Genomic DNA, 24,173 nt, shown 5'->3' on the forward strand with positions numbered 1-24,173 from the left:
GGCGGGGGAGGCGGAGCGATTCCCGCGCCGGGCCAATCGGACCGCGTGAGGGGCGGGGCCGCGGCAGCACCGCCCAATGGCGGGGCCGCGGGGCGGGGCCCTCACGGGGCCCGGCGGCGGCGGCGGCGGCGGCGGCGGCAGGGGCGGGGGCGGGCGCGCGGCCGGGCGTTCGGTTGCCGAGCAGCGCGCGCAGGGCGGGCGGGGCGCGGCGGGGGCCGGGCTGCGCGGGCGGGCCGTGCGCGCTGCGGGCCGTGCGCGCGGCGATGTGAGAGCGGCGGCGCCGGGCCCTGTCCGCGCCCCCGGCCGCGCTCCCTCCGTCCCTCCTCGCCCGCGCCGTCCCCGCGGCTCCCGCCGGCCCTCGCGGGCCGGGCCCCGCGTTATGTCGTGATCCCGGGCGGGCGGCGCTGCTGCTGCTGCTGATGGGGCTGCTCAGGATTATGCTGCCGCCCAAGTTGCAGCTGCTGGCGGTGCTGATCTTCGGGGTGGCCGTGCTGTTCCTGGAGAACCAGATCCAGAAGCTGGAGGAGTCCCGCGGCAAGCTGGGTGAGCGGCGGCGGGCGCGGCCGGGCGAGGCGCGGGGCGGCGGCGGGGCTGAGGGAGCGCGGCCGGGCCGGGGGAGCCCCGCCGGGCGCTGCTCCCCTGGCTCCGTGCGCCGCCGTGCCCCGGCGCCACGGGAGCTGGTCGGTGCGGGCCGGCCGCTCTGCAGGAGGGGCTGTCCGCGGCAGCCTTGGCCTCTGGGTTCATTTGTTTGCTCTGTGAGAGGTCGGCGCTGCGCGGACAGACGTGTCCGAAGGGGTTTGTCAGCCGCGGCGCTCGCGGCCGTGGGCAGCAGCGGCCGGCCTCCCTGTGGCACCTGGCGAGGGAGGAGAGCGGCAGCCGTGGTGCCCAAACTGAGGCTGGTTCTGCTGCTGCTGCAGCGAATTACCGTCTTCTTCACATCTGATTTCTGATTCCGACGTTATACTAATGCTGGGCACTGTAATGGAAAGCACGGTGTAAAGAAAAGAAAGCTAAAGATTCTGCTCTTAATGACCAATGGGGAATTTGTTTACCTCTCATTGAATGTAGGATGTTATTTTCTGTATTTACTGAGTGTAGTTAGTGATCTCTTAGACTGTCACTGAGCTGTACTACAGTGAATAGCAGTGAAGTAGAAATCTCTTCTGTAAAATTTCTTTTACTTTTCCTGTCTTAAAAGGATATTTTTAGAGTAATATCTGCCTAGCGGGTAACATCCTGTTACTTTGTCTGTTGTTCACAAGGCTGCAGAACTTGTCAAGATTTTACATTGCTTAATTAAGGGTCTCCTGGATGTGAAAAAACACCATTCTCAACCTAGTTTGTGGTGCCTAGGAGTTGTGAAAACAGGGCACTGAGACTTCTGGTGTATACAAGATAAGAAACTGGTTCGCAAGCATTGTGGATTTGCTTCTATTATTTGACTATACTAAAATATTTACATTATTAACAATAGTTAATAGTGTAAATTTAAGTTTGTAGGAAGAAAAGTGCACATCATGTTCCTTCTGGTGTCAACAGTAGAAGTGGATTTGAGTGACATGGGAAGTTTAACAATGAATTTTTAATGGAGTCCACATAACTTAATGTTGAGCTGTATGAATGCCATGGGATTTTACTTCACAGCATTTCTTTTCTACTCCATTCTCTCTGAACTGCATATTAGTGATTAGGACCCTGGAAATTGCAGTGGCTGACTGCTTGAGTTGAGGGGGGCCCTTGCTCTGCATACTTTTCAGCTGAAAGTTCTTATCAATTATAATCCAGACTCTTTGTTTGCAGGGTCTCAATAACTCTAAACAAACACTTGAAGAAGGAAATAAATTAAATTGGAAGATAAAGCAAGCAAGTGTTGCCATAATGCTGAAGGTTCAGTGGTGCTTTCTATACATCTGCTTTAAAATGGTTCATGCCATGGCTTCAATGCTTCTGTTGCTGACAGTGTGTGTTACTTTAGGAAAATCTACCTCCTGGCATTTAAAGAATAACATAATGTGTGAGAATAAAGAATTTTGCTGGTAAAACCTCTTCCTCCCTAGTATATATGCAATGAACATATTTAACTTACATGTTTAGTGGATTAAAATATTTAAACTGCTTTGGGACAAGAATCTAATTACTATCTTCTGCTGATTTTTATTTCTTGAGGAGAAGGGAAAACTATTGTGAAGTTTCTTAAAAGTAAGATGGAAACATTTGCTTTGTGTGCCACTTACTGGTGGCTCTCCAAAACCCCTGGAAGGAAGGGGAAAAGGATTTTCTGCAGCAGCTTTGAACTCAGATTCCAGTTTTTAGTATGAGAGTATGCTTTGTTAAAAAGCTTCTAGCTGTCTGAATGTCTCCCTTATCACATGTTTGGTATGTATTTTATGACTAGCAAATATTAAGATTTCATTACAGCTGTTTTTTACCATTATGATTGGTTAGAATTCTACTGAGGTGCATTATGGAAAATGGTTTTCTCCAGATCAAAGTAATTAATTGGCCTAATGCACTTGAATGCCAATTTTCCTCCCTGCCCCTAAAAGAATGGTGTGGGTGTGTGTGGAGGGATGCTATGATTTGAGGGTAAGGACAAAGTAGCTCTTTTGTTCTTTCAGGTGTGTTTCAGTGGGTGCTTTATGTAGCCGTATTTCTCTTCACAGAGAAAAGCGAGGCACAACTTCCAAAGGATATTTCTGGGATTCCCATTCTCTGAACCTCAGAGAAAGAAAAAACAATTCTTATCTCATTTGCTGCTCCTGTGTTTTGGAACAAGTGGAATGCATTGAGGAAGATTATTTACCTGAGGGAATTGGCTTGATTGGATTCTGGTGTGAGTGTTTTGATTCACTGACCAGTTGAATCCATGTGTGTGTGTTGGGGCTGACAGTCACGAGATTCTGTGCAGTTGAGTTCCACTTACAGTAAACACAAGGCGACCCCCATGGCAGGGAGAAATGATGCATCTGACTCCAATGATATCAGAAGGCTAATTAATTACTTTAGTGTACTGTATTATTCTATACTATATTACACTACATTACATGCACCAAGCACTCAACTCAACTGCACAGAATCTCGTGACTGTCAGCCCTGACACACACACATGGATTCAACTGGTCAGTGAATCAAAACACTCACACCAGAATCCAATCAAGCAAATGATAAACTGTCATCTTGGAAAGCTCTTGTAAGAGTTAGGCAATGGTTAGGAAAACCAAATTTCTTCAGATTTGATAGCAAAATAATTGTGCAGTCTTTTCAGCGGTTCTAGAAATGTTCAACTGTACTTTCAGACAGAAAGGGCTTTATCCATATGAGCTTCTCCAAATTCTGTAGTGAACAGTTGGAGACCTTAATTTCAGTTTAATATCTTAGAATATCTTGCCTGTAAAGTGAAATTGGAGCGCATTTCTGGGTGAAAAAAGAATAGGAACTTCTTTTTTTTTCTGTAAGACTTTATATGGGTAAATTTGGTCACCCTGGGAGACTTCTTATTTGAGAAGTAGAAGACGTATAAGCAAATGACCCTGACAAATGCTGCTGCTGCTTTTGGTGACAAAATTGCTATGATGCTTTAAAAGGGTATTTATAAACCTGTGAGCTTTTTCATATGAAAAATAACTTCCTAATTTAAAAAGGTAAATCAAAATATTAACTTCTTTGCAGCTCTGTACAAGTAGTTTGTAGTGATGAGATCACAAGCAGAGTGTGAACAATTTGAAATATGTTTTTTGTGAGATTTCTACCTACAACTATTGATCTTTCATATTATTTTCAGGTTTATATGATAAATTTGCATGCTCTCCAGACTGAGCTGTCTCTAATTGCCAGTGAGAACTTTAATGTTTTTATTTAAGCCTGGTGTAAGTATGTGCCTGTTAGGTCTAGGAATGCACAGCCCTAATAGAGAATATTGCTCATGAAAGGCAAATGTTCAGGTTTCACTGTTGTTCCTGGAACAGAAGAACAGAGGTAATGTCTGGCTGCCCCTTCTGGGTTTTGGAAGCCTTCTGAGTGCAGCTCTGCCTTTGGTGTAAATTGACTTAGCATTTAACATGTTTACTGTGTACTATGCCATCATTGTCATTAGTATTTGTGGTGAGTTGGATCAAAAAAATGATCTAGCTGGATGTAATCCATCCCTATCTTCTCTTCCCTCCCCAAGATTTTGTAATCTGTCGAAGGGCAGTAAGAAGAGGGAAGTTCTGATGTGTTCAGTTCTTCTGTTTAAATAATAGCGTTTTACAGCACCAAGCACTAGAAGCACTTCAGGTTTGGCGAGGGAAGTGGGAGAAGACAGTGTCTCATTTGAGGATTGAAGTCTGTAGGATTGGTGAGAGAAGGTGAGGATAGGAGGTGGAGAAGGATTTCTCTTTGGTGAGAGGGAAATGAAACAATAGTGCTGCTTTCTAGCACCTTAGTGATGTTTCCATATTGTATTGGAAAAAGGATTTTTTGAGAAACAGAATATGCCATAACAGGGAAAGCAAGGATTGAACCTGCTTCAGATCATGTTGAAAAACTTCATAGCTGTAATGTAGGACTGTTTCTTCTGTTAAGTGATAAGCAAAATAATGGCTCATATCTGTTAATTCAGCACCTTGAATTCAGAGTATTGAGGTGTGTAATTTAAAAGAAATCCTTAATATTTTACTTTTTCCTTTTTTTTTTGTTTAAAAATACTTATATAATTTGAAAGGCTAAGGCTCTTTTTGTTAGCCTAGGAAAGAAAACTTAATTGATGATTTATTGCCAAATTAAAAAATAAAATTAAGGTAGTTTCCTAGCATATGTGACCCTTGCTGGGGTAGTGTCTTTCTAAGCACTGTGTACCTAATAAACCACTGTTCACTTGAAGTTAAAGGTTTTAACTTCCCAATGATTAAGTCTTATGCTTTATGAGCACAAAAGACTTTGGGATGATGGAATGATAGGCATTTCATGTTTCCTTTGTTTAGAAATAAAAAAACTCCCGTTGGTAGGCCTGCCTTTTGCATGTTGTTGGGAAATCCCTCAGAAAACATTTTAAGTTGTCTCTTTTAGTATAGCATGCATGGTTCCTTAGCATATTGTTTTTGTAATTGAGCATTTATAAAGAGGGACACAGAACATTATAAAGAGGAGTTTGTGAATGTTGGCAGGTCTGGCCGCACACAGCTATGCAAATAATTTCCTAGATTTTTTTTTTCTAAGTATTGCCCTGTTACACAGTAGTTATTATTTGCTGCTGAGTAGCCCAAGGCATTCCTTCAGAAGCTGTTTTATTGTATACTGGGTTTCCTGAAATAATAATTGTAATGCTGCTTCCTTAGTCTATCCCCATCCAGTGGAACTTTCTTACACTTTGTCTTGCTGGTTTTATCACACTTTTTCACTTGGTTTCCTCTTACTGTTCCCTTTCACCATGGTTGTCCCAGACAGTTTAAGAATAAATTTTAAACTACCCCCATACTACAGTTGTACTTCCCATTGAAAACTGTGTTATTGAGCAATTGTATAAATTTTGTCCTGCTTTTTATTTATGTTGTTGTTTGTGGGTTTTATATTTCTTTATAGCTTTTTGGGGAATAAATGTTGCAGCTGTTAGTGTTCTATTTTCCGTGAAATTGGTAATGTGTGAACTTTGACTAGTACAGAACTGTGCACAGTCCCAAGCACACATCAAGGCAGCTCAGACTTGCTGATGGGGTCTGTGACTTGATCTCACCCTCTTCTGCTGGTACCCCAACAGCTGGTTCTAACAGTGGAAATAAGAGGCATAAGTTTCTAAAATATCTTTCCCCTTCTGAAAGGCTGCTTGTGAGAAACTACAATATTGTTGGAACTAAATGATCTTTGAAGTCCCTTCCAACCCAAGCCATTCTATAATTCTATATACATGTGAAGTGAAAGAAAGTGTAGAAATTTTTTTTCTTCCGTATTTCAGAAAACTGACGTATTTGAAGCTGGATTTTTTATTTTTTCTTTGCATAGCTTTGTATTGCCCCTGGGTGTTGAAGTTATGGACATTTGAGCAGTTCATGAAGAAATAATTTCCATATCTACTGACTGGCAACCATGCTAGTCACTCACTGCTAGACTTCATCTGGCCAGACTGGTCTTTTCTTCTAATAATGAGTGCCTTCTCAAGTTCTTGCTTCTCCTTAGGAAATAGATGGCTTTTGCATATGGAATCCTCCATGTATTATCACTTCAATGGATCAAAAGACAGTCTTTTTGTGTAACTGTGTGCAATCTGTAGTTTTTGTCACTTATCTAAAGTGTATTTAAACCTTGTCAAAGCAGTATTAAAATAGTGGTAAGAGCTTTGCTTGAAATCTGTTTATGTATCTGAAATACTAGCCTGGCAAGCATAATGAGAATTCCATGCTGTAGAAAAATAGCTGAACTAGTACGTGTATTTACATTATTTTTTCAACTGGAAATCGAAGATAAAAGACTGAGTGAAAGGACTCCAGTGTTGAGAGAGGTATCTGAAATTTGGCCAGCTGGCTGCAGACTTTCATAAATATGTACAGATTCTTAGCTGCAATCTGGGGGATAGGCAGTATCTTTTTCAAACCCTCAGCTTCATGTGGTGCTTAAGCCCAGCCATTGTGTTGGAATGTCCACTCCCCTGAAAACCTGTGGCTCTGTGAAGTTGTTGTGTTCAAAGCCCAGCATCTTGAGAACGGTGGCATTCAGAGAAATCTTCACCCACACAGGAGAGAAAAGCAAACCTCTTTCCTTGCTGGAATTGGCCCAGCTGGTTCTTTATTCACCCCCCAGCTCCTGCCACTTGACATTTTGAGTTCTGGAGAACTTGGCATTCCTATCACTAACTGCTTTTATCAAAATAACTTCTAATGCTGATTATGGTTGGTATGCCCAGGCACTTCCCTAAGGATACCAAGTGTCAATACTCATGGAAGCATTCCTGTGGCACAGATTTCTATGGATCTGTGTCGGGAATATGCTGACAATCAGCACATCGGTGTTACTGCAGGATGTGCCTGTGAGTGTCAGAGACTGGCTTCACATTGAGTATCTGTTTGTTACCAAGGGATTCTTTCATTGCTATAGTTAAGTTTTTATGGCTGTAAATTAGAAGCATACTTTTATCGTACAGGCATTGTTTGCAGATACATCTGCAGAGAACCCAGCTGTGTCCACATGTCTTTTTATTGTCTCTAGTATTCAACATATTATTGCTGTCCTTACTTTGCAAAATCCTTGTGTCATAATGGTTTCAATAACATTACTGCTGTAATAGTTGTTATTCAAGTTTTCTGGTACTGATAAAATTCATCTTGAGTAGCCAGAAGTCCAGGGCAGTGAAAGAATTAGTAAGATAATTAAATTACAATAAGCATTTGGAAAGAACCTTTCTATCACTTTGGCCCAGTCTTTGTCTACCTTCATGTCCACTTACTATATCTGGTTAGAGTTTAAAATGACAGCTGACATCCTTTTTTTTTCATCAGTTTGCTGTTTAATTCTGAATACTGATTTGTGTTGAAACATATGTAAAACTTAAGTGCTGTTTTGATAAAACAGCTTTTGATGATTTTGAAGTGTTTATGCAAACCTTGTGCATAATTGCTGTAAAGCTGTAAAGAGTGTGGGGATGGGTTCTTAGGTTCCTTAAATTAAAATGCATATATTCTCCATTTACTTCTGTAGTGGCTTTTCTCTCAGACAATCTTTCCTTTTTTTCTAATACATATAAAAATACATAGGTGAGAGAGAGTATGAAGTATATAAATTTATCATACATATAGTCCTATAAAATATAAATATGATCTATGTATCTATTCCTCACTCTCCTTGTCTGTATTGTTGTAATATAGGACTGATCTTTCTTGCACAGCAGATTGAAAGGCAGTAGCATTTCATTTCACTTTGAAAAAGGTGCAAAAGACAAGCAATTGGACAGAGATTATGCTTATGTATCTCACTTTCTGCAAAATGAAGGGGGAAGTCCAGTTTGATTATTTTTTCTCCTTGAATCTTTCCCTGTGTATCTTTCCTCTTTCAATATTTCTATTATATTTTTTTCTGGATATTTTATTGTTGAACATATTCAGGACCATTGCATGCATAGCATATCTGTATTTTCATTGAAATATTTCCATTTCTTTGCATTAATTCTGTGGAAGGCTTGGGAGGAATGAGAAGTCTCTTTTTGCAATACATGGAATTTGCAATAGATTTTAATATACTAAATCATAATCAACAATTGATTATATTAGAGTTGATATTGATCATTCATTCTAAGCAAAGAATTTCACTAATTCTAAGAAGGATTTAGAAATTTTAGAGTAGAAGTCAAAAGATAGGATGTGAAAATGATAGAATCTTATTCTGAGACATTAAATAGACAAAAAATTGCCTTCCTTATGAAACAAAGCACTAAGATTTTGGCTCCTTCAGCATTTGAGTGGCAGATGGTAAATTGGGGAGAAGATTTTTTTTGGATGATGTAATTTAAGAGTTTTTATTCTTTCAAGAAAAGGCGGTTAATATTTACAAAAGCTGAGTCCAGCCATGTTCTTCCATGTTTGCAGTAAAACTAGTATCTCCCAGGGTTTTATTCCCAAGCTGAAGGACAAAAACCCTATACCCTGTCTCCTGACCAAATCTCTCAAGCACAAGTGTAAGATCACTTTCTGAAGATGTGGTTTTGTATGTGACACAAAAGATAGCTTGTGTGAGGATCTGCATTTTTTAAAACAAAGCCATAATGTCAGGTTTTTTGTATGCTGGTGTTGAGTGAAGTGTTTCATTGGTAAAATCTTATTTTAGCTGCACTCCCAGTGAGAAATTCAGAGCCAAGGTTTTTCAGCATCTCATTTGTCAGTAAACCTTCAGCAGTGTGCACTCTTAAAAATTGTGAAAAGATGTTTTCCTGGCAGAATACCTACAATATAACAATATTCTTGTTACATTATCCTATGAACTGAGATGACCATAGCACTAAGATGCTTTCCTGTAATCAAATTTAGTGCCTTTGGGAATATTGAATGCCTTAGAGTTTGCCCCTCTTCCCCCCTCCCCTCCTCTTTTTTTTTTTTTTTTTTTTATTTAAACCAAACAAAAGACATTTACAAAGCCTTCATCCTTATTTGAGAATAATTTAGACTGTTTTAATAGATTTTTAGTTAGACTGGCTATTTTGTATTAAGTTTGTTGATTCTGCTAACAAGGCAAGCTTTTGAAGATAAGTACCTAATAAATAGTTTGCTATTTTATGATGAAGTAATTAGATCTTGATGTTCAATTTGATGACTTCAAACTGTCTATAGTGGGATTGGACTGAGTATGTTTTTGAACTTTGAAAGATAGCATTTCAAGAGTAGCTGTGTATTTGGTGTTTGAAGACTTCCTGTCATAAAAATGGCCTTTGATGTATAAGCATTTAGTAGGAATTGGAATGTTTTGTAAATTTACTGTCTTTCTATTTTTATGAAAAAAAAATTTTTTTTTAAAAATACTTCTGGGCATCTCTCCCTTTGCTGTCCATGATGTTATCCAATGTGCTAATTGCACTGCTGCTGTCGGTTTGAGTGAGGGCAAAACTTGCTCTGGTGTTTTATCAGAGCCTCTTTAGGTTTAAAGTGAATTTCAACAGGAGTGTCTTTAATATTTTTGTTTGATCAAGCTATAAAAAATGCCCTATATAATTTATGGCATAATGCTTGATTTATACCTGTAAACAAGGGCTTATTATCTGTGTTGAATGTGTATGCAGTAGTCTAGGTGGTTTTGACTAAAAGTACCAGAATGCCTTACTTTCTAGTTGGGCTAGTAATATTCATTCTAGTCCTTGAAACATGGATTGTGAATCAAAAGCACAGGCTGAATGGCCACTAAAACCTGTCTAAGCTTACCCTTAAACACAGCAGTGTTTATGACCTGTCATGTCTGGTACAGTCTTGAATTTTATCTTTGAAACTATTCAATGGCCAAAGCAGTTAGGGTTATGTAAAACCTTCTACGCAGAATTCAGTTGGAGCTGCTTTTAATAAAATATTTTGCATTTTGAGGAAAGATTTTGGAATGGTTGATCAAGTAAAATTTCTGCCAGTCATAGGGGGGCATAAGAGGGCTGGAGTTGTCGCAGAAGAGCTATTAAAGTTAGTAGAGGGTGTGTGAAGTGCTCTCCCAGCAGTGGGACTGGTACTCTGGTGAGAGAGTATCACCCCAGTAACAGAGTAGCAAACAGAGCTGTACCCAGCTCTTCCACCAGCAGGAATCAGAGCTTGGAGCATGAAGTTACAGCACTCTTGATTTCAGTTGAGTTTAATGCTTTGGGCATCTCTGCTTGGGCTGCAGAGATGGCATATGTTTGCTTCTGGACTGGAAGGGACAGCCATCCCTTTGTCCAGCCCTGAAAAAAAAAAAAGGTACAGGGTACTAGTCAGGCTTCATGGCTATTCCTGAGGTGTAATAAGTGAATTTGCAGTAAGGGCAAATTCATCCTGTAATCACATGGTCAGACATAGAGGAGAAAATTAAAAATTACCTTCTGGAGAGGGCAGGAGAAGAAGAAAAGATTTGTATGTGAGGATCAGTGAAACTTTTGCATTTGTGAGCTGCCCACAGTCTTTGACACCAACAAAAAGCCAGTGAGAATTGGGGAATATGCTTATTTTCAAGGCTGGCTTCGCTAGCTTAGCACTCTGAAAATGTACTTGCTTCTGATTCCTATTGCTTTCTCATTTACCCTCTACAATGCCATTAAACCCTTCTCTCCTTTCTGATATGAAAAGCCAGCATAAAACTGAGGTGTTGGTTTAGCACAAAGAAATGATAAACAGCAAAACATTTAAATGTATCCTCTTCTGGTTTTCCTGTCTGTGCTTTCCAAACCATACTCTGAAAAATATGGTCTCGCTGACATGCTTGTGGGGGCATTTTTCTGAACATTTGTGGTTTCTGGAGCAACCCAGAGCATTGTTTCTACTGATTTTTATGTGCCTACTTAAGTGTGGTTGCATAGTGCAGGTGGCAAGGCAGTCTCTTAATAGGAGAATTAAGAAAGAGAAATAGATTATAAATTATTCACATATCAAGTTTAAGGAAAAAAAGTGTGTGAAGGAAGAATGAAGATATTGAAGTTATACAAGGTTTTTTTCCTTGTTTTAATCCATAGTAAAAGGCCCTTGGAAACTGAGTGACTAAGGAGCATTAGTAGTGATTTTGTGGAGGTTTTAAATATATGCATGCTTTGGGGATGGAGGCTTGTGTCAATGTTGCAGTTGAAAACACATACTGATTTGTAATAAGTAATGATATGTAATTTCTTAAACTGGTGCTATAAAATCTTCATATAAGATAGTTGTTTTGATGGAAATTATGAGAGAAGGTTTTAAATGTTAAGTGAGATTGAAATTTTAATTTTCAAGAATGAATCTAGAAAAATGGTAAACTTTTTTTAGACTTGCTTCTCATATATCTTAAAACAATGTGGAAATAAAAATAATAAATAATGTGCTTTTTAACTATGAGAAAACGTTCTGAATGTCTGACAACATGACACTTAAGCAACAAAATCTGTCAAGTATTCATATAGCAACAGGAATATGAAATAAAGTGAGTAATCCTACATCTCTTTTACTTAATATATATCAAGTATTTGCATGTAAATATAAACATTTGCATATAAATATAAACATAGATATGGCACTCTAGAGATAATTACTATGCAAAAGAAACTTATATGAACATCCTCTCAGATATCCAGGAATTGAGTTGGATCAGTTTTCTGGCCTTGATGGAATTGCTTGTCTACAAACTCTGCAAATTCTGTTAAAACCCATGAACCTTTGCTGTAACAGGTTCCACAATTAAATAGGAACCTAAATGAGCTTTTCTATAGAAAAAGGCCTGGTCCTTACAAATACACCTCAGGCAGAACTACCAGGTAGTTTAAAGTTTTACCAGTGGATAACAGTTAACTAAGTAGAGATGTAAAACCATAAAAAGAGATTGTTCTTTTTCCTTTGGTCAAAACCTTGTTACAATGAATTTGAGAAGCTAAAAAGCCTGTGATGTTTAAGAATCAAAATGCATTGATTTCAAATTTGTCTAATCTTATTCTATTGTGTAATTTCAGTTGCATCCTTCATAATTTTCCCGTGGTATGTAATATAGATGGCAATTTGATTTTAAACAACTGCATGCTGTCCAAGATGGAATGTGGGAACGTGGCGTAGGCTAATGAGTTGTCTGTGTCTCTTTGTCTCAGGGAGACCCTTGTAGAGGTTTTGAGTGTTCAGTTTGCTTTCAGAGCAAAGGATCTTGGTTTGGGGAAATTTGTCGGTAGAAAGAACTTAATGATTTGAGGATAATTATTTTCTTAAGCTTATCCCTGCTTCCTGTTTGAGCTAAGTGCATGGTGAAAGTTATCTAAAAGTATTGCAACATTCCTTGAAAAATGCTACACTTAAGTTATTACCAAATGCAAAGTTTTTAGGAAGTCTGTCATCCAAGAATTGTTAGCAAGTGTCAAAGAGCATGTCAATTAGTTGCCAAAAGCATTCTTGGTAAGTGTAGCTGTTTTTCTCTAACAACTTATTTAGAAAACAAGTAAGTTTGCTCATTTCCAAAGTATGACTAAGCTTATTACAATCATTGCATATCTTAGTGCTATTATTTTATTGTACACTGCTCCTTGACAGCAGTAGCGATCTTATAAAGGTAAAAGTTGGTTAGGCTTTGATTTTTTTTAAAAATAAAAATAGCCTGATCTAAAACAATCATCCTAAACTGCACTTCAGGACTCGCTAAGCATTCTGTCACTGTAACCTCCAGTGCTCATCACGCAGTGCTTGTTACGTGAGGCAGTTGTGTTTCCAAACTAGAATCACTCACATTTTGTATGGGGTAGTAGTTAAAGCATTAACAGGATTCTTAGTATTCTGAATTTGATTTTGAGGTAGGCTTGTTTGCTTGTTTGGTCTGCAGGCTTGTTTCAGGTGAATTTAGAATACTTTGGGTTTTTGGTTTTTGTTTTTTTTTTTTTCCTAATAAAGGGATGGTTGTGAAAATGTCAGTGTAAATGTTTTGTACTTGAGAATCGTGTGTGGTAAATGCCCATATTGAAGATTCTGGTGGCAATCTTTTGACTAGGGGGTTTTATTTTCTAATAGTTGGAATAAAACTATGCAGTGACACTGTCTTTTATGTTTAGTTGATAAAGAGTTAAACTTTGTGTTGGTGTAGAATTGACTGTTGGGTTTGGCGTTTGTTTTGAGGGTTGTTTTCGAGGAGGGGTGTGCATTATTTCTGGGTTTTTTAACATGGATTTTCAAGAAGAACATTTACTAATGCCAACTGCTGAAGTGACATTTTCTTGCCTTGAGTGGTCTGACAACCACTGGATAAGCAAAGTACACATGACTTTCCTTGTTTGTGTGTTTTGTGGAAATTTTCCTTTTTATGCTTTGTGAGCCTTGGCTACGATGCTACAATGGAGAACAATTTTATTGAGCTTTTTGCCATTTTACAGGTTGATTTGTGAACCACTGACTGAACAGGACAACTTTTACAGACTGTAAAGGGCAGCCTTTAACATGGAGTAACAATCAAATAAAACAGAGTCTGCTGGGCAGAGTAATTTTCCCACGTCTTAAATAGTCTGTATGTGAAGCAGGGGAAGGTTGGGGCTGCAGGCCTTGGGATGATTCATAACAAGACAAGCAATGATGTGATGGCAGGAGGTTACAACTAATGCTGTGGGTCACTATAGGCCATCAAGCATGGAAGCCTTTAGTAGCTCTTCGGCCTCTACTCCCCTCTCTGTGCAGTCACAAGGACATAGCTGATCAGCTTATGTGTGTGTGTGGAAATGACAAAGTCTTTGTATTTTTAAAATGCCCAAAAGAACCATCCTATACAGAAACAGTACAGTCTGTGTTCAATCTGTGTCCTTCACAAGTGCATTGCAGGTACATGATGTTACAAACTTGTATATGGACAAAAAGCCACTGTTTGTATTTATATTTGAGTTTAAACTTGGTAATTCTTCACAAAATTTGATAAATGTTGCTATGGAAAATAAACTGCGTTGGTATCCTTGTGCCACCTGACAGACACTTGCTTTGTCTCCCTTACCCTGTTAAAGCTACATGAATTAGGTGTGAATGAGCCAGGATGCTTACTCAGGTCACTGCAGCCTCTCTGGGGGCATGAACTTGGCTTCTCTAAGCCTGTTTCTGACCAGCTTTTGATCCCAGCTCACTTACGTTTCTGAAATGCTGCATTTATGATGTTGCTTTAAGCATGAGTGTGTTCATGATGTGTGTTGTCCTGAAGTAACTACAAATAGAGATTTACAGGTCTTCTGTGTCATTTGTTCCACTTCCCATTAAATAAGGAGAAATTTTTTCCCTTCAAGTCCTCTAGCCATCCTTGTGCTGAGACAACCTTTATAGTTTGGCTTAAATGATTTAATGACATATTTTTAGTTAGTAGTCCATATGGATTGTTAATTATTTAATAAATTATGTACAGTTGAGATTGAAATGAAACCTTTATAGAGTTAGATACCGTTCATATTAATTGGAAGTAAGTTTATTAAACTAACATTTCAGAGCAGAGCATATGTTGAGAAGACTGATGACTGTTTTGGAGACAATGTATAATTTCTGCCCAGTTCCTCATAATAAAGTCATGATATTAAAGACTTTCCAATGTTTAATGTGTATATGGACAAATATGCTTATTATTCTACTCCTCAGATAAGCTCAGGAGCTCACTGGCTATTTCAAGAATTTAACCTCCTTTTGACAGTTCCATGGTTTTTTTCTGTGAGCAACTTGAATGCCACTTACTCAGCAGTAAGTAAAATAAAATCAGCTTAGGAGAGCAGTATACAGTAAATATGTCTGGTAACGGAAAAGGCACGTAAAATTGCTTGTAAGATGATAACATTTCATAACATTCTTGAAAACAACCTCTCATATATTGATTTTTTTTCCCCATATTTTTTATCCCCCCCATGCAAATATGAAATGTAGTCTTTCAAGGAGTCTTATTTCTTCGTTGAAGACTTGCAGTATTGATCTGAAACTACAGAGCTGAAATTGATCATATTTTAACAGTGCTCCTTTTCTAATGACAATGTATGGCCTTATGTTTAAGTGGAAATCTTGCTGCAGTATTTCTGTTACTGGAATTTGTGGATCAGTCAGGGAGGGACTTCACTAAAAACCTGTTATGAGATACTGCAAATGAAATACTTCACTGACATCTGTGTGAATGGATAGCAGACCTTTGTAGACATGATTCATGGAAGCATACTGCCAGCTTGCTTCAGAATAAAATGATGGGACAGGAGAGATACTGAATAATCCTGTATGAATGAATACAAATTTTTGTGGTTTCTTTTTGGTCTAGTGCTCCACTTATCACAGGCCAAATAATGAACACACTTCTTGTTAGTGCAACTTTAGGTTTCTCAATAATGGTAAATAGAAGAAACTTATCTCAGAACAAGAAACAATTTCTCCTTCTCTCCTGCTCCCTTTGCCAGATGATGAAATTAAAAGCTGTTGTGGATTAATTATTCCCCATGATAACTGTCTTGGAGTTGTTGCGAAGCCTTGCCGCTATTTTAAAAATGTTGTAAATTTAATAAAGTCAGGACTTAAAATTAATGAGAGAACTTTTCCCTCTCTCTGAAAAAACTGGGTTGAAAAATTACATAAGAAAACATACAAAAAGGCTTAGGGTGATTTTTTGCAATGTCTGGTTCTAAAAACAAAGGAAGTACAGAAGGTCAGAATAACAGTATAGAATTTTTGATGCTTTCCAGTCTCACTTGTCCTTTTAAGTCTACTGTCATAAACCTGTTGCTTCAGAACATGGCAGAGTGTTTGAATCCCTCAGAGGAAATGAGTTCCAGTCACAAATACCATCTTAAGCTAATTTGGCCTGGGCACTCAAACACAGCACTGTATATGCAGTAATACAATTACTGTATTTTTAGACATAACAACCTGCAGGGTGAGGATAGACAAGCGAAAGATGCCAAGAGTCTGTGCAAGCGTGGCTTTAGGGAAGAATAGGAACTCACTAGGTCCAAGTAATTTAGAGCCTGTTAAATTTACAGTCTCTGAACAAATTTTTCTGTTTTGGAAACTACACAATATAAATTGAACATTAAATCAACAAATAATATAATTGTAGTCCTGTCTGCACAAACCATGTTTTTAAATTCTACTGTAGTGAAATTTATGCTAGGAAAATGGGCCTCCAATTGAACAAACAAACAAACAAACAGAAAACTCATTATGAAAAACTCTGCTTGAAGTTTTGAAAACTTGAAATGTGCAAAATGGTTGTTCTTATCCAGTGCACACAAAAACCAGTTGGTTAATAATTTCACAAATGGTTGGGAACAAAATGAGTTCAGGATGATGCACTCTTGTGTATCATGAATTCTTGCAGAAAGTGGTATTATCGGGAGAACATAAAACACTAAACAGATGTATTGTTGCATACAAATTATAAAGGCAAGTTAGGCACAGCTTTACTGAAATGAGATAGGAACTGGACTGTGATTTTGATATTCCTCCCCTTTCCCATTGCTTTTGTGCTGTTGCTGTGTTCATCCCAAAAGAAATTGTTATTGTATAGTTTCACAGCACTTTCACTGAGGAAGTCAGTGTTGCTGCCATGCTGACTGAAACTGTATGGTCTCAAAATTGTAACACCACATAGTAAAAGTTTTTCTAGCTATAGTTTCAGTTGTAAAAAAAAACCCCGTTGCTTGACCAGTCTTCAATAAAGCCACATGGTAGTGTTGGTTTAAATCTGGGGGATTTGGTGTCTTGTGAGGAGTAGACAGTTGTTAATAGGGAAACTGATTATCTGGAGTATCCTTCTGCAATTAAATTCCTTAAGTTTCTAATATAGTCACGCTGGATACAATGGTACCCATGGAATGCTTTTGCATTTTATTCAAGTCTACATTTAAACTTAAATGCTAAAGAAGTCTGTTTAAAAAACCAACCAAACAAAAAGTGCTGTTGTTTGGGAACAGTTTTAATGTATTTTGAATAGCAGAGTTTAAGTCATTGAGCATTGGGGCTGTGTGGGCTTTTGAAAAAGAACCACATAGTGTGACCTCTGCAGGTATCTCCTCATTTACATCTGATTTCTACTCCTTCCAATGCTTTAGAGAGAGGACTGAATGGCAGCTGAATGAGATTTGTAATGTTTTTTGAAAGTGTGTCCAGGTTGTTAATTGGCTAGGAAAAAATCTGAATCTTTTAAAGACTGTGATTTGAACTGTTACTCGTATATTTTACTGAACATTAATTCATAGTTTGAACTTGTGATATGTGCTTTCCTGTTTGTTTAGAGATTATTGTGCATTGTTTGATGATAATGAGCTTTTCAGGGGAAGAATCTCCTCAAACCAAGTGACTGGGTAATGGCAGGTGAAACTTGTCATATCTAAATGTATTAAGAGAAAAACAATCCCAGGTTTATATATGTTAAATTCTGAATTGGCTGTCCTCACTGAGGCAGGAGTTTTTGGGGCTACAGAAGTTATCTCTATGGAAACTGTTGATCAACTCTCAACAATGGTCAAAAATGCATGTTAAAAACAAATTATGAACCACATGAGAATATTTTGTTTTCTATTGGATGCAGCAGTTCTGCTGTGTTGGCCTTTCTTGCCCTTCATCATGGAAAAGGTTATAGCAGACTTGGAAATGATCTTTGACTGCTGAGAATAATGAAAGAAATGAACCATTTCCCTTTATGAGGAATGATAAAGTTCATCAAGGGTCACCAGACTTGGGAAAATATCTCAGGAAAGGAATGGTAGGAGCCTGTAACTATGGATAAAGTGAGCAAGGAATCCCTATTATACGAGTAATAGGAAACAATAAAAAATTAACTATTGCTTGATAGCCTCAAAAATGCTGAAGAAACTGGTGAACAGTAGAACATGATGCCACAGCATGAAGTGATCATGGAAATGCTTAGACAAACTAGGGGTAGACAAATCATTCATCTGAAAATTAATTAATCTGCTAAGTTGCAAGTAGGTGGGTGATGTTAAGTACATCAGGAGCATATAACCTTGTGCTTGACCTGTTTTTGTCTTCTCCACATATCAGTTGGCCTTTGTCAGAAACAGGGTATTGGAACCTTTGTCTGAACCAGTAAAGCCGTTTAGGTAATGTATGTACCAGGACACTTCCCCTAAAATACCATGTGTCCCTTAATGTCCCCATTCATCCTTTTCAAGGTATGTCTGGCAACTCTTCACCATTTATAGATTTAGTAGTTTTATAGCTTTTTCCTCTTCTGAAGGAATCTAAGGACTTTTGTTTACAATTAGTCACTTAAATTTCAAGACAGATTTAGGAAAAGTTTTGTCTGTCCATTTCTTCCAGGGAGGCACGTAGTCTTGCTTTGAAAATCAAGAAAGGGAGCATTTTCCTTGTTCATTTGGAACCTTTCAGTATTTTGAAATAAAGTCAAAGTTTCGTAAAATCTCGATATGGTTAGTCTCACGTTAAAGCTACTGGATCTTACAGTGTTTTCTATTTTCCCTCCTCACCACCCTGCAGTATTTTTCCCCTATGAAGGTACTTACATCCTCTAATCATCTCTCCTCTTAACCTCTCTGAAAAGCTAAACACATTGAATCCCCTAAGCCTGTCATTGAAGGTACCTTTCTGATTCTTGAATCATTTTTATGGCGCTTCTGCACCCTCATAGTTTTCCACCAACCGTTTTAAAATATGGACAACTATGGTATGGAATGTTTCAGCAGCAGGCTCCTCCCTGCCATGCACTTCATGGTTTTTCCTCTGTTTTGCCCTCCTGACCCATCAGTGGATGCTGTTTGTGATTGCTTCTGCAGCTGCAGATACGGCTGAAGTGGCTGGTTGTGTTAGCAAGATGCCATGTTCTGACATTTCCCAGTTTTTATTGAAATCAAATCACAGATAGAACTCTGATAACAGCAGCATTATATGAAATTGAAAGCAGGGAATTTATCATGTTATCTCCAAACTAAAAATGCCAACAAATATTTACCTTCAATTTATTTGCTAGATAGTAGCAACTTAATTTGTAATCAAGATACAGAGTTGTTATAGGATGGAGATAATAGTACAGCTAGAACCCCAAACTCTTTGAAGAGTTGATACTTGAAGTTTTTGATGATTTATTTTACTGGGAAGAAAATCTAGAATCTACCATCTATCAAATATGGTGAATATATTTAGCATGGAGTTTATTGTTCCAGTCCAAGCTATAGTTTAACTGGCACGGAGCCATACTTGTTCAGCTTTGCTGCTTTTATTTTTGAGCTGTTTTCAGGTTTGTCCACATGATACTCAAGGATTCAGAATGGTTTCTTTCTTGAAGGCAAATCAGGAAAAACCCCAGATCTTAATTTTAAAGGTCTAAGTAGCATTAAGAGTGTGTTTAAATGCGTGTGACTGTATTTATTTGAAACACTGCATAATTCCCAGTGTTACAATGGTATAAAACGTGATAGAACACAGAATGAGTGATGGATTACATTCTTAGTGTCCTGGTGGAATAAATAACATATTAAGAGAACATGTTTCTTTATTTCTTGCAGTTGTACAGGGGAAGAGAAAACAGCTCACACTTTTATATCTCACGTTCTGATTTTTTTCTTCATATTGCCGTAAGGAAAACTGTTCCCCTTATTTTTCCTTGGGAAAGTACTGAGGGTTTTTAGATTTTATAATTGACCAGTCATACTTCTGATGTTTGACTACATTAAATATTTGAAAGGTAATTTCTTCTTGAGAGGAGAGAAAGTTACTTTCCTGCCTCAGTGTTTTGATTTCTTTTTGTGATGTGCTTAAGCTGGAGATGGAGTCATTTGTAGCTTGTATTTCTGTTCCATAGCTGGTATTGTCTCACATTAGAGATCGGAAACCCTCGTGGTAGTATCTCTACATTGAAAACAAGTTATGTATTGTAGCAGCTGCTTTACACTAGTATTTTTATTTGAGAAGTGAGCTCTTTTAAATTTTAAGAATTGTTCCCATGGCAAAGCAAGTTGCTGTCTGTTGTTGCTTCAGATGTAAACTTCTAGAATTATTGGTGAGGTATCTATGTTCCTAGCTTTAAAGTCAAGAGCTTGAATGCAGCTTAGAAAATAATTACCAGCTTGTTATAAAGTGCTCTCTTTTTATGAAGAAATATTGTTGGAGTGCTTTTTGCTTGGACTGAAGTTGTGACTCTGTGTTGAGGACCCTGAGAGATAAAAGTGGATATGCTTTGTCCCTCTGGTTCCCCATGTAGATTTGTTGAATGATGAAGTAGAGCTGCTTACACTTCTGTTCATTTTTTGTGAAATTGAAAAATGGAAACACAGACAATCACAGTTGTAATGCCAAATGTGAGAGCAGTTGCACTGCTTTATTTATATAACTGTTTTGTTAAAGTTAAGCAGGATTTTCTGATCTTTGGGTTTTTTGTTTTTCTGGAGTCCAGACCATAGCCCAACCCTTTGTCACTGGGTATTGAGGGTTTTTTACAAGAGCACGTGTGTCTGATGTTTGCTGTAGCAACCACCACTCTGTGAGGCTGAGACTGCATTTCCTGTGCCTCCTAAGGTGTGGTAAAGGACCTTGCTAGTCTGAGTTTGGAGAGACACAGGCAAACCAGTTGGGATATTGGAGAGTCTGATGTCTGCCCAGCAGTACCCCTGGTGTGATTGGAATTGGAACCTCTCTCAGATATTGTTAAAGCAGGACTAATGCACAACAAGCAGTTTGCTGTGTTAATGAAAAAAATGAAGCCAATCTTACGGCTTTATCAGAAGAACAGAGCCTTAATTTTTCAGGTGAAATCTTGTCATAAATGGAACTGTTTGGGCTGGAGGGAAAGACATCAACCAAGTATGTGGTTAAATTTGTGGTTATTCTGGATTGCAAGTATGTTTCTCCACAATGAGAAGTACATAGCTTGCATTTTACTTTAATGTTGAAATCATTCAGTTTCTCTTACTTCTCACAGTTTTAAAGAGTAGGAATAGGTAGAGAACTTAAATGTATGCAACATATGGCAGAAATATCACATATACAAAAGATCTAAAAATCAAAGTTGCTGTCTCCATGACAACTGTAGCTGAGCCAAAGAGTTCTTTTCATAAAGACAGCAGTCATGCACAGTGAAAGTTCAGAGTCTGGGAACCTGACTCCTGGGATGCTTTGGGATCCACATATAGATCTACAGGGAGGTGCTATTTATGTTTGTATCCACTTGGAAGTTAAGAGTGTCACTTGTTCCCAGCTTCTGCCTACAAAACACACTGATGGGAGTAGAGTGTTTTTGTGATATCTAATTGAGATGTCTGACATGTTGCAGATGGGAATAGCAAACTAAGAAGTAATGCAACCTTGGCAAAGAGGAATTTTAAATGGAAAATGGGAGGATTTCTGTCTTTAATGTTGTGGGTGAGGGATGATGAGGGCTTTGACCTGTGGCTTTTGCTGATCAGAATTGTTTGTATGAATACTCATAACCAGATTCTTTCTGTGCAAAGACTCTGTTATACTGATTACTGGAAAAATTTGGCTATTCAACTTTTCAGCTCTAGTGTCACTATATTTTGGTCATGTCAGGTGGAAATTTAATTTTTATTCTCTCTGATGCTAATTGTTCATGTCACAAAATAGGAAAAGTGAATCTTGGTCTCAGATAGTAAAGATACTGAAGGTGAGTGAACCAATATCCTAACTATGGTGAGTTCTGTATAAACAGTAGGTTGCACTGGTGTATTTATTGTGCTTAACTCCTGTTTTGTTTGGATTTTGGACTGGTAATGGAAGAGAAATTTTAAGAGATTAGTTACTATTCACTCTATTTTGAGTATCCAGACATAGAAATAAATAAAATGTGGATTAAGCAAATCTGTGTGCAAGTCATTTTCTTTCCTCCAGGCTACCCAGCACAGAAGCTTTATTTTACCCTACTGAAGCAAATATTTCCAGTCATTTTTTGGCTAGTTTCCAATTTAATCAAAATATGTTTAGATTACCTGTTTTATAATTTAAAACTATATAAAAGCCCTATTACTTAAAAAGGAATGATAATAACGATGCTATAGGCCCCCACCCTCCCAATTAAAAAATAACACTTTTAATTCATGAAAACTCTTAAAAATGTAATTGAACTTTCTATAAACCCATTACTGTAACTTGTTGCCATTACTTTGATTTGAATAGTTCAAGCCTTTTCTACAGGGACAGCCTGTGTAATAATAGAACTGTTCCTTTTTTCTGCTCTGGCTTCTCTATATTAATATATCTCAGTGCCAGTAATGGAGTTTGATCATCATATTTCTGGAATACTAATTCAAGAAAATTTAATCCCCTGGTGATACGACTTAGCCTTTCCAAATGTGCTGTTATAAATCCACATGAGAGCTGAGCTGGTGGTGGTTGGCAGTCAGTGTTAGCACAGTGGATGGAAGCTAAGTGTTTAGAAATCCAGCGCCTCTCCTTCATATAAGAGCTCTAATTCATATTCCCAGATTTTGCTGTTGTGGTTTAACTGATACTCTGCCTCTTGGGCCTGACCTTCCCATCTGCCCAAGGTGCAGCTGCGGGGCACAGATGGTAAAGGGACTTTGCACCAGCTCATGGAGCCATTTGCACTGATGCTCCTCAAGGCTGGATGTGAGCTTCAGGCTGGAGCAGAAGCAGAGTCCCAGCTGAAGGAACAGCAGGGATCATCGCAATCATCAGCCTTTGGACTGGGCACCCAGGCACATCCGGGCAGTTCCATCACTGACTGCTTGTGTGAGGGCATTCAGGATGAAGTAAGGGAGGACTTCACAGTCAGGGCATGGGCATGTCAAGTGTCTGACTAGATTTCACCAGTCAGGAATTTCCAAATACAATATGAATTCATAAATAAAGCTCTATTAAAGAAAAAAACAGGAAAATTATTAAAATACCAGCAAAGATTATCTTCTGCTTTCCACAACTTGAAAAATGTTTGCGGACAGTGCCACTTAACCCTGTTCTTGAATCTAGTGCTTTATGTTAGCAATGAAGGCGCCCTCTTCGTGTAATATATAGTAGGTGAAGATTGCTATAGAAGTTCTAAGTTGGCTTTATAAGTGATGCTGCTTTTGGGGACATATATAAAAATGGAGAAGTATTTTCTGAGACATGAATTTATGGTTAATTTTTTTTTTATTATTACTTGAAACAACCAAATATATGTTAACTTCTGTCATTGAAGTCTTGGCTCTTGCATCAGGTTTGGAAATCGAATTTGTAGATGGCACTCTTGGAAAAAGTGCCACCCAAATGAAACATTTTTCTTCTGGTTCCTTAAGTGCTACAAATGTATCACAGGCTGAACATAAATGTCACCAAAGATAAATTCTTAAATACCATTTTCAGAAGCAGTACACTGGAAAATATGGAAAATCTTTCACTTCAATTTTTCTTTATCTCCAAGTCCAGGTGAAATTCCTCAATTCCTGTAAAGTATGTAAGACCACATCACAGCAAAGTTGTAGGTTTTGTGACCTATGCAGGGTTTTAGATTGTGCAGGCTCCAGCATTCATCACGATTCTGCAGATTCTTGTATAAAAAAGCACAATTTTTTCTGTTCTTTGTTTTCAGTTTTGCTACATTTCAAAATGGACTTTTCCTGACTGTTTTCCCAGGCTCTACTCTATTTTGCAGATCAAAAGTCTTTTGAGAGTAACTTATCTTTTGTTTTAGCAGACAATGCATAATTGATAAACATCCATTGAAAGTAACCTTTAAACAATCTTTAAAGATCTCTGTTAAATGGTAAGACATTGATTAGTAAGAGACAAATCCTCTTACCCAGCCTAACTCTCAAGTGAGAGGGGCTGCTAAGAAAGAAGTTATTGGCATTGATGAAACTGTTACCATTGGATTTAAGTACTGAAAGCATAGATAGGCCTGAGTTACTGTGTCGGGTTGAACCTTCTGTCCCTGGGGTTCTGTTGTTTCTCTGCAAACTGCTACTCCAGCATATCAGACTGTATGATACGTTATGATACATGTGTTATTACATGTATCCCAGTGCTCTTTCTACCTCTAAGGCTTCCATACCCTTCTATTTTTTTTGTGGGGCCTTTTTTTGGGTGACTAAGGGATGGTTGGGAGTGGTTGGGTATTTATAA

General features: G+C 38.3%; 1 protein-coding gene across 1 annotated transcript in view; it reads left to right on the forward strand.

Annotated features, from left to right (window-relative positions):
* Nucleotides 1-221: 221 nt before the first annotated feature.
* HS2ST1 (heparan sulfate 2-O-sulfotransferase 1) overlaps nucleotides 222-24,173 on the forward strand; it is a 70,440-nt gene continuing 46,488 nt past the window's right edge. The window contains exon 1 of the mRNA XM_084211107.1: nucleotides 222-543. Within this exon, the coding sequence (XP_084067233.1) occupies nucleotides 420-543 (124 nt within the window). The 5' untranslated portion in view covers nucleotides 222-419. The remainder of the gene's footprint in view (nucleotides 544-24,173) is intronic.

Source organism: Fringilla coelebs (assembly GCF_963513975.1).
Source record: "Fringilla coelebs genome assembly, chromosome: 9".
Taxonomy (NCBI): Eukaryota; Metazoa; Chordata; class Aves; order Passeriformes; family Fringillidae; genus Fringilla; species Fringilla coelebs.